Consider the following 12,101-nt stretch of genomic DNA (forward strand, 5'->3'; position numbering starts at 1 on the left):
TGAAACTTGTCAGGTTTTTTGTTTATTTTTAATAAACTCTTTATATTAATATGTGGTCTATATACCGAAAACTACCTACAAAACTTAGTTAATATTATACACATCTTTGAGTGTTGGGTGTTCAATATTTGTTTGTACCATGCATTTATTTGCAATGAATTTGGGATGTTTTCAAATCCTTCTAAATGTTTGAGTCAATTTCCTTTTTTTTATTTAAAAAGAGAAAAAGTTAAGATTTTATTCCAGAATGATATAAAATAGATGAAATCTATGCTCTCCAACCAACAGGCAGTGGGCATGGATGTTTGTGAATGTCTTTTAGGTGGGAAATAAATTTCATCACCTAGAGTTCCTTGAAAATGTTCAATATTTAGCTTCTTGAGTGGGGAATTTGCAGGTAATGTAAGAATGAATAAAAATCTTAGCTCACCCACATATTAACATACTCTAGATTTCTCTTTTGTGAGTTAGTTGCATAAAAAAGTTCACTATTCATAAACTGAACTAAATAAGATTCATCATAAATATAAGCTAAATGTTTGTTTTTAAATCACACATAGACACACAGCTGACATTCTTCCAAGTTAGGTATATTCTTGATTCATTGAGTATCCAATTCTTCTTTATTAAAATCAGATCTTCTTTGCTTGTTTAAAGAAGACTAGTGCTTATCTTGTGAACCTGAATCAACAGACTATTCTGAGAAACTCAAATTTGAATGAATTTCAATTGAGCACTATCATCTGTAGCTCATGCAGATTTTGACACAATCTACAACAGCATACTTACCAGTGTAGTTCATCTTGTGGTCTTGGTTTTAATTCCATCTTAGTTGCAAGGACTTAAACATGGCTTGTCAAGTAATGATGAGTCAGTCAGCCACATATAGAGAGATAGCAGAGCTTAGAATAAGAATGTGGGTTCATTTTTAGAGAGGAGAGTAAAAAGTTAAAGTAGCAGAAGGAACTTGAGGTCAAGTTCTTTCTGCTTAGAGGAGGAACTTGGAGGGGGTTTCAGTTAAAGATGTGACTGTTTTTTTTTCTTTCCTGTTGGTCACAGTGATCATGCTGTACCAATTTGGAGGTAGTATATCACTTGAAATCTATGTGGAAGTCTACTCCCAGTTATTTAGCTTTGACCCTCAAACAACAATATAAATTGTTGTTTGAGGGTCAAAAAAAAAAAACAACATTTATATTTATAATTTTTCTTTTATAATTATATTTCTTTCTAATAGAGCTTTGCTGAGATTATAGGCACAAATAAATCCATATACTTTGCCACTTCCCAGATTAGTATAGCATGATAATTGTCACCAACCAGGTGCAGAACAGTCACATCTTTAACTGAAATTCCCTCCCCTCTCACACTATAATCAGGTCTAATATTCTTTGATTGCAAGATCTCATGCATCACTCTTGTTCACTGTTTGAAGGAAAAACACTTTCAGATAAATCTATAGGTCTCTGAGTCCATCCCTTTACTTTTCACTCTCCTCTCTTAAAAGGAACCCAAGTTGTTATTCCAGTCTGTCACCATTGGTGACAGAGACAGTGCACAATGTTGACAACAGTGAACCAAAATAACTTCAACAGCTGTCACTGCTAGTTAAACGTATGGCACTCTCCTTGTATGCATAGGATGAAAATAAACTAAAATATATTTTCAGGTAAGGAGAATAGTTATCCAATTATATATTTGGTTTAATCCTTTATCCAAGTGTTTAAATACGCCTGAAGTATTTTCAGGACTGGATCAACTCGTGGTAAAGGTGGTATAAGTTCTGATCACTTACCTTAGTATCCCATAATGCAAAGCACATCTCCTTGCGAACATATATATATAATTGGTAGCATAGCCAAGTGAAAAAAACTTCCATCAACTATCTCTAATCTAGAGAATTTTAATGATAGTTATACAATTTCAGCCTATTTAAGTAAGAGAATGATAATTTCTTGATTTATGTTGACCGAAATTAAATTCAGTTCTTTGAACTTCAAAACTATCAACCTTGTGCATAGTCTGTCGCCATTATGGAACATGATAATTTCTTGATTTATGTTGACCAAAATTAAATGCAGTTCTTTCAACTTCAAAACTATCAACATTGTGCATAATCTGTCGCCATTATGGAACATTGCTGAAGTTTAGTGACATTTTATAACATAAACTAAAGTTGCAAACCGTTTTAATAATATTGTGCATAATCTATCACCATTATGGAACATTGCTGAAGTTTAGCGACAATTTTATAACATAAACTAAAGTTGCAAACCGTTTTAATAATAATGACAACATTTTATAAAACGACTTAGTATCATAATTTTTTATATTCCTTGTGGAAACAAAAATAAGTAAATTTAATTGAGGTCAAAGAGTATCAGACCTGATAATGCTTTGGAGGAGATTTCAGTTAAAGATATGACTGTTCTGTCTCCTGTTGGTCACAGAAATTATCTCAGTTTCTATCCAATTTTTCTTTATTTTTTTTCTTTCTTTATTTCTTTCCAATAAATAATAAATAAAATGCATCTGACTGAAAGTCATCAGATACTTCATAACCTGCTGTAAACCACCATGAATCCTGCTCACAGCTTTACCCTTTCTAATCATCCTATTCATTTAACAAACTATGGGGTGTTCAGACATCCTAAGCATTCAAGATCATCTTCAACCAATGCCTTAAACATTGTTCTATTCTACTATTCTTCAATAGGATGGGGACTGGTCATATATATAATTGGTAGCATAGCCAAGTCACCTTTACTGCCATCAAACACGGTCCTGCCTTTTCTCTTGCCAAAGGGGATCTCAGCTCATCCTACCCTACTCTACCCTTATCCCCAGTAATATACACAAATCACCAGACAAGATCAGATCTCTCTACTTGGATTAATATTTACCTCCAACCCCTCCTAGTGTAAATATGTCAACCACTTCCTCAGCATCTAAAAAACTAGGCATTCTCTTCTGCTCAAAAGGCTGTTTTTTACCTTGCCATCTACTAACTTTGTCAAAATCCCCAATCTGCCTATCCTTAGAATACTGCTTATGCGTTTTAAATTTTTCTGGAAAAGGTATCCCTCAAATATAAAATTATAACTCAGCAGTTAGTTATAATTATATTAAAACCTGAAATATTTATCAGAATAGAATGTATACTATTTCACTGTTGCTGTTCATATGTTTTCAGATACTCATAGCAGTATCTGTTATATTCCTTCTCTAGGAATATAAATGTTATATATATATATATATACACACACACACACACACATACACACACTGCTCAAAACAATTAGGGGATATTTTGGTTTTCTTGTAAATTATAAAGTTATAAAAATAATTTAAATATATATATATATACACACACTGCTCAAAACAATTAGGGGATATTTTGGTTTTCTTGTAAATTATAAAGTTATAAAAATAATTTAAAAATGTAACACATTTATTTTAAAATATTCTTAATATACAACAGTGTAGAACACGCAACTGCGTACAAAACTATGTTAAGAGTGGGGAAATATCCCACAAGAACTGTGACATCTCATCTGGTCAATGCAATCAAGTTGTACCGATGTTTTGGCTATTCTTGTTAAAATAATTTCACGCTAAAATGTATAATTTGTTAAATTTGTAATAAATATCGATTATTTAAATAAAATCTCATCGGTTATACCCTATCCAAAAGTAAGAAATATTTATTCATGTATAAAGTACCCAATAGTTATAATTATTTGCAGAAATTTATAATTATCCGACAGAAACTAAAATATCCTCTAATTGTTTTGAGCAGTGTATATAGTGTGTGTGTGTGTATATATGAGTAATTAATTTTTTTAAAATCAATTCTCGTCTCTTATATAGGTATTCCTGGAAGTCAGCCAGATGTTGGCGATTTTATCAGAGATCATTTGGACAAAGCTGATGGTGATCCCAATGCACCTCCATTTGATGATCTTCGTAATTATGCATATGAAGGTGGTGGTAGCACTGCAGGTTCTTTAAGTTCATTAGCTTCTGGCACAGATGATAATGATCAAGATTTTGATTACCTCAATGGATGGGGACCACGTTTCCAAAAACTGGCTGATATGTATGGACAGGGTGAAAGTGAAGACGATTAAATTTAGTTTTTAGTGTAATTTCATCTGTATATTTCCTTACCATGTGGATTTTAAATCGTACTATTCATTTTTTTATCAAAAAGAATTGATCATTGATTAGAATATATATAAAATGAAATACACAATGAAGTCAGCCTACTGACAATGATTTTTTTTTTGTGGGGGGGGGGGGGCAAATGAATGAATGAAATTGATGTCTTGAGTGAGCATTGTCTTTTTGTTTTGCATTTCACTTGAAATGTTCAAGAGATAAAATCCATTCTGCTATTATTGCAGTGGTGGTCCATTTTATCAAATCTTCATATTATTCCATCCAGATTGAAACCACTAGAATACAGTGGTATTCATGCATTTCTGTAAATGCATACTGTGATAAATTTTTAGTTGCCATTTTCATTTCACTACCATACCAGCTTTTGTGTGTGTTTATTACACAATTTGTCTTGTTTGATTTGCTCAATAATGCAGTATATGATGCTTTTCATATACTACAAAATGTTCCTGATAGTCCTGCCAAACAGCTCTTTACAGAATTCATGACAGCTTCAGCCAAAAAAAAAAAAAAACATATATATACACATAAACATACATCAGTGTTTTTTTTTTATTTAATAAATTATTTTCATCTTAAATGTATGTAAAAGATATTTTAGTATTAAACTGGCTTCTTGAAATTTTTTAAAGAAGCATGTATATGTACTTTTTTTTAACAATGAACTATTTTTATACCTCATCTATAAATTTATTCTTTTGTGTTTATCTTCATGATTTTTTATAAATAGCATACAGCATATTTATGTGTCTAAATCTTTAATTGCTGTGTGTATATTTTTTATTTTCTGTATGATAATTTTTTGTCTATCACTGCATTGAAGACATTCCAGTGTTTCTTGATAATTGTATGTGATGATAATTATGACAGTGAGATAAATATAAAAGTATGTAGAGAAAATGGTATATAAGAAATTAGTTGATGGTTGTACATTATAAAATTTAAGAATTATAAATAAAAGTACAGTGAAACTTTCTAAGGATGTATTTGTATATAGAAATATTTTTATGCCAACGTTATATTTTTTCCTTCTTTATGTCGATGTATTTTTTTTATCTTTGTATCCTTTAATTTACATTATAACATATTGTTCTACATACAAAATTATATTTAAATACCTTATACCTTAACAGCGAAACATTCCTGCCAATCTTTTTTTCATACAGCTGCCACCATTTGAAAGAGCTTATTGTAAAGCAGTATTTGCATTTTAGTGATTTTATGCTTTGCCATTTTTGTCATATCATTCATTTTTGTACTCATATTTTGAATTTAATAAAATATATGCCATATTATGTATGTTATATTATGCATACTGATTCTGAATTATATCCAACATTCTATCCATAAGTCATGCATTTCACTTGTTTGTTCTGCCTCTTCATGGCAAAAAGAAAAAATAAATAAATAATAATAAAAAAAATAATAGAAATATATCTTCCTTAAATGTAAAAAGCAAAACACTTGGAACAGATTATAATATATTGTTCTAAATGCAAAAGTTCCGATTGAATTGAATCGTTCCAAATTGAATTTACACTTGTGTAAATTCAATTTGGAACGATTCAATTTAATACTGAAAAGTCTCAACCAAAGTCCCAAATGTTAATGGTATGCTAAATGAAATTTAAGGTTTTGTGCTGAATTAAAAGCACAAACCTTAAATTTCATATTAACAATAGAATTTTTGATATCGTATCTAATAACTGTTATAATGCTCACAAAAACAGTTAAAAGTGAAAAGCACATATTACACATATGCTACGGGTATGAGAGAACTCAATCAGTATACCACTTGAATTGAAATCTTATTTCTAAGATGATAAATAACTGTGGTTTTCCTTCCATATGGGACACTGGTCTGTAGTGGAGGGGATCTCCCAGTGATGGTACTAGCCTTTATCATTTTCCTTTTTTTCTGTAATTTTCTCCCATATTCTACTTCACTTTTACTGGGTCTTTTTTACTATTTTCTAGATCACCATCACTGGATCCAACACACCCTGCTATGTGGTGCAAGGTGTGGGAAGGGGGACAAAGTTTTTAATATAGGAAGGTGTCCTCTGATACCTAAGTGATAGAGGGCTTGTTCCATTGTCTGGAGATATGCCATGTCTCCAGTCAGTGGCATAAGCTTTATCCAGGTTGAATACTGAAACCAGATATTCTTGGTTCAGCAGTGCATCTCTTATACAAGTATCTGAACAGACCAAGTGGTCCAAAGTTGAATGATGTCTATGAAAGCCACATTGTGTGTTAGAGAGAAGATTCTTGCTATTTTAAATACTGGAGAAGTCTGGCATTAACTATTTTGTATAATATCTTGTTTGTTTTTGTTGGATCCTTTCTTGGTTTTCGGATAGCAATAAAAACTGACTTATGCTAAGAATCTGGAAACTCTTCCTCTGTAAGTATTCTGTTATATATATATTAAGAGAAAGAGATCCATAGAAGATGATGGAAGATGTTTTATCATTTAATAATGGATATCATCAGGACCTATTACACCGGGCTGAGACAAAAAAAAAAAAAAAAAACTTTTAGTTTTCCTCCTTACAAATGGATGGTTGTACAGATCAAACGCATTGGTAGAAAAATTCATCTTGTAGTTTTTCTTGTAGATCTTTCAATATTAAAAATTCAGGACAGTATAAAATTGTTGCTGAGATTCCAGTTAAATTTTTTTTCCCCAAGTGTCTGAAATAGCTTTGGGATCAGCAACAATACATCCATTGTGGTTGAAGTTAGACAATATGTTCTGTATCTACCTAGCATTTCTGGATATTATCCCATAAAATTTTAGTGCTGGTTGTTGGATTAATTGATATAAAATGAATCCAAGATTGTTTTTGACTCTACGTCTTGCATAACGTGTTTTGTCCTGAGTATGTTGAAAATCTATTAAGTTCGATGTGGTGGGGTATCAATAAAATATATACTCAATGCTCTGGCTTTTTTGCTGCTTATTGATAGCATTTGACTGATTGTATCAGCATTAAATTTTGCAATATGGGAAAAAGTATTCCACTCAGAATGGCCCATTTTCCACTTGAGTATCTGTGTAGGGAGGATGTTTCCTGTGAAGATGTTCAAATAACAGGAAAAATGATAGTTTCTAGAGTATGAGTGGGTAGACATATGAAAGAAAGTATCGAGGCTATTATTCAAAATGGAGAGGTCGTGAATGTCGAGCATATGATCTCGTCCACTTGTGTTGGCTCTATTCCCACAAAGTGATGTGCCTATTGCAGTCTCCTATAAGAATAATGGGCTCAGGCATTTGCAAGATAAGGTTATCAAGATCAGTTTCATTTAACTCATAGCCCATTGATAAATAAATTAAGCATGCTGTAATAAGAAATCCCAGGAATAGGCATATCACTACTTATTCCAGGCAGTATTAAACCGGATATGATAGAAAGGAGTTCTGTCCTTTGCATACAGCAGTGAAATTTCTTAATGTAGGGTGCTCCTGGGTTTTTAAATGTTTGTTGCAGACAGAAACAGAAAGACTCATGTTCGGAATCTTAATGTTGATATTCTGACAAAACCCACAACAGTTCCACTGCAAGAATTTTTCTATAACATATATTTATCAATTGATTTGGAAAGTATGGCTGGCCAGTGTCCATCTCTTCCTTTGGAAAAATATTCAATACATCTGATGTGTCGAGATCAGTTGATAAGTTTAATTTACTTTCAGTCTATGCTGAAACATAAAAAAAACCTGAAGTATCCAATTTTTTCTGTGGGGGGAATGTCTGGTGGTTTACCTTTATGTGATGTGCTCATAATTTTTTTTTTTTGACAAGTGGGTTCTCATTGAATGGAACCATCTTTGGAGTTGTTTCTGGAGTGAGACTATAGATCAGGGATGGCTTGTGAGCTGCATGTGGCTCGCATCATGTGCCTCTTCATGATCTTCTTCTCCCGTAGTCCTAAATGAACCATTGGGTCATTCATGGCTGGTAGGTGATACTCTTTGCTAGCCTCCTCCAGTCATTTCGGTCTCTTGTTCTTGATGTCAGTTGAGAAAGGGAGGAATTTGTTCATTTTTTGATGTTATCAGTCCATTTTAATCGAGGTCGGCCCCTAACCCTTGATTTCGGAATGATTCCTTCTAGTGCTTGCTTTGGAATGCCATTAGCCCTCTCCACGTGTCCGAACCATTTCATCTGCCTTCTTCTGATGACTATCAGAATATTTTCCATTTTTCTCCCGTCTATTGAATCAATCAGTTTTCGGACGTTTTCATTGGTTTCGTGAGCGGTATAGGGGATTCTCAAAAGTCTTCTGTAAGTTTTCATTTCAGGAAAAAATAAACAAAGAAAAAAGGAACAAACTAATTAAAAAAAAAAAAGAGAGAGAGAAACAGGGTTAATAAAAATTACTGCAGTAAAAAAAAGTTTAATTCAAAACACATTAATTTCGAAAGTCGAAACAATAATTTTAGTTAAATACTAGTAGAGTCCTTCCTTGTATCCGTTTTCTTATTAAGCTCCTTAAAATAAGGTGTGTAATTAGTCAAACAGTTCTTACAAGCTTGTTACAACCTCGCCATGCACACACTCACTCCCATACAATCGCATTAGTCAAAGGTTGCCGCTCTTTTAAGTCTTAATGAAATTATTTTGGCTCCAAAAGGATGCATAGTTGGCCACCCCTATAGATCATGCGAATGATAAGCTGTCACAATCAAAGTTCAGATATGGTGAAATATACGTTGAAGCCTGAGATGGTATTGACATTTTCTTAACTACCACCACTGAGCAAAAGAAATTCTCGAGACAACTTTGTAGGTGATTATATTCCTTTTTGCATCCTGGTATACTTTGTTTTAAACTTTTGTATCCTTTTTCATCTTTCCACTTCTGATGTGCAGAGCAAGATATGCTCTACACAAAGAAATATAGACATACCCAGACAGGCAGTTTGGGGATGTTCATGTTTCTGATATTTAAAGCATCTTAATGGATTAGGGATTTAGTGTCACAACAGGACAGTTGTGTGATACTCTGCTCTTACACAAGTTGGAGACTTGGGTGTATCAAAATTAAGGATGGTGTTCCTAGTTGGAACCATGCAACCTTTTCTACATATATCAGGATGCACCTCTCACTTATGACTCCCTGATCTTTAAGCTCTGAAAATATCTCTCAACAGGAACATCATGGAGATCCCATTCTAATATCACTCCTCTACAAGTATTGAGTGTTTTATGAGATGTTACTCATAAAATTTCTGGCAATGTATTCTACTCAGAGAGTAGAATACATTGCCAGAAAGTTTGAGTAGAAATACAATAATTATATTTTAAATTAAGGGGATATAAAATCCACATTGTTTCAAAACCGAATGAGAAACTCAAAGATTGGAATCAGAGAGTTTCATGCCGAATATAGTAAACTATAAAGTATCGGCGACACTAGCGTGAGCTAATGCAAGTGACCCTAGTACGTAGTACTATACCGGACAACTCGTTGCAAAGGTAGGGAAAGTTCAGATCGCTATTCTTAGGTATTTTCCATAATGTAAAAACACATTTCCTAGGAAATGTATGCTGTTATTACATTATGGAGGGAGGTCACTACCCAGACCGGTTTCAGCCTTTTTTGAGGCTTCATCAGTGAGTAGCTAGACCATAATACTAAAGTGTATAGCGAAAAGAACTTATATACTCTGCTATACAAGTTTCCAAAGAGGTGCAACCATTATGTTACTTAAATATAAATAAAGAGCTAATAAGCTTCATTTCGGCGATATAAACATTTAAGTAACTTAATGGTTGCACCTCTTTGGAAACTCATATAGTAGAGTATATAAGTTCTTTAATATAAAGATATAAAGAGCTAATAAGCTTCATTTCGGCGATATAAACATTTAAGTAACTTAATGGTTGCACCTCTTTGGAAACTCGTATAACAGAATATATAAGTTATTTTCGCTATACACTTTGGTATTATGGTCTAGCTACTCACTGATGAAGCCTCAAAAAAGGCTGAAACCGGTCTGGGTAGTGACCTCCCTCCATAATGTGTAATAACAGCATACATTTCCTAGGAAATGTGTTTTTACATTATGGAAAATACCTAAGAATAGTGATCTGAACTTTCCCCACCTTTGCAACGAGTTGTCCGGTATAGTACTACGTACTAGGGTCACTTGCATTAGCTCACACTAGTGTCGCCGATACTTTATAGTTTACTATAACTCTCTGATTCCAATCTTTGAGTTTCTCATTCAGTTTTGAAACAATGCGGATTTTATATTCCCTTAATTTAAAATATTGTTTATATCGCCAAAATGAAGCTTATTAGCTCTTTATATTTAAGTAACAATAATTATAATTATGCTTAAGGTGTAGTCTGATGAGCAATCTGTTGTTCAACAGTTTGCCATTTCTCTAAAAGTTACTGTGGATGTTTAATGGATAATTAATAAAATTACAATTGATGCTATTAAAAGGATTTTTAGAAAAAATAATTCTTCTTGACCATCATGGAGGCCACAAGACTCAACATGAAGTCTATCAGACCATTCCTTAAACTCATCCACCACCTTCTCAGGCAATACATTTCATGCTCCTGCCACTCTCCATGAAAAACTTACTTATTACCCTTTTAATCACTAATTCCGTCTGCACCTTCCAGGGATGGTCGTTTTGCTTGCTCCTTCCCCTCATTCTACCATATGAAAAATCTCCCGTGTTAATACAATAATATACAATAACCATTTGCCAGCTTAAATTTTTTTAATCATATCCCCCACCCCTTGTCTTCTATCTCCATCTCCACCAAACTGCAGTCTGTATTGCCTTCAGTATATCATAAGTAACATTGTATAGGTTTGATATTTTTGTTATCCACTTCTGTACATTTTCCAGTTACTATATCCCCTTCAAATCCCAGTGACCAGATCTGAGCACAGAAATCCAGATATATATATATATCCTCTGAACTTCAAATTTCTATCTACAACCCAAGTGAATATGAAGCATCCCATTTATGGATCCCAAATTTCAAAACCTTACATTCAGTTGCATTAAACTGATATCCCCAGTTCATTTGCCCATGGTTCCAGCTTATTCAAATCCTCTTGAAGAGCCAAAACATCAGCACTATTATTAATAATAATAACTTTCCCAAGCTTCATATCATCTAGAAACAAATATCGTGCTGTAGTCTTTCGATCTTTATGCCTGTGACAATATCACTGGCATAAAGATCGAACAGTAATAGTCTCAGTACTGTATCCCTGTGGGACTCCACTTATAACCTTCCTACTCCCTGATACTGCTTTCCCATCAACTCTGATATCTTTCAGAAAACCAGTTATCAATCCAATCCATTAACCTGATATCCAGATCCATAGGTTACAACTCAAAAACCAATTTATCGCATGGCACCTGCCTTTGGGGGGGGGAAATGGCAGTGTATACCTTGCTTTCATCCAGTGCTCTTGTTACTCTATTGCAGTATTTCTCAAACTTCAGATATCTGTGTACCCCTTCTTTAATTTTCATTATTACCAAGTACCCCCTTATCAAAATAAAGTATATTTCATTGTAAATGTCTATTTTATTTGAATTTATATGTTTGTGTACACAAAAAATGATTTATTTTTAATAGAACAAAATTTGGAATAGGTTCCTCTTCATTTCCTGTCCATGAAAATCCATATTTCAAGTAATTCATGTCATACGAAAATTTTTCATCTTCCTAGTTGGTTATCTAAAGATGTCAGATGACACACCCTTATTATCAATTTCATTTGATCCAGATACAATATCAACATTTTCTTGTTGTTTACAGCTACTTGTATTTGCTATATTGCTCTCTTTTGCACATTTTATAAATCCAGTCTTCAACTAATGATCCATACTTAAGAATTTGAAAGCTAAAAAAATTACCGTATTTACT

General features: G+C 33.0%; 1 protein-coding gene across 1 annotated transcript in view; it reads left to right on the forward strand.

Moving 5' to 3' along the window:
• LOC150103211 (neural-cadherin-like) overlaps positions 1-5,486 on the forward strand; it is a 540,895-nt gene extending 535,409 nt beyond the window's left edge. The window contains exon 36 of the mRNA XM_090397648.1: positions 3,871-5,486. Within this exon, the coding sequence (XP_090253774.1) occupies positions 3,871-4,130 (260 nt within the window). The 3' untranslated portion in view covers positions 4,131-5,486. The remainder of the gene's footprint in view (positions 1-3,870) is intronic.
• The last annotated feature ends 6,615 nt before the right edge of the window (positions 5,487-12,101 follow it).

The sequence above is a fragment of the Typopeltis vanoorti genome, chromosome 9, assembly GCF_054136105.1.
Source record: "Typopeltis vanoorti isolate ZY-2024b chromosome 9, IOZ_Tvanoo_1.0, whole genome shotgun sequence".
NCBI lineage: Eukaryota > Metazoa > Arthropoda > Arachnida > Uropygi > Thelyphonidae > Typopeltis > Typopeltis vanoorti.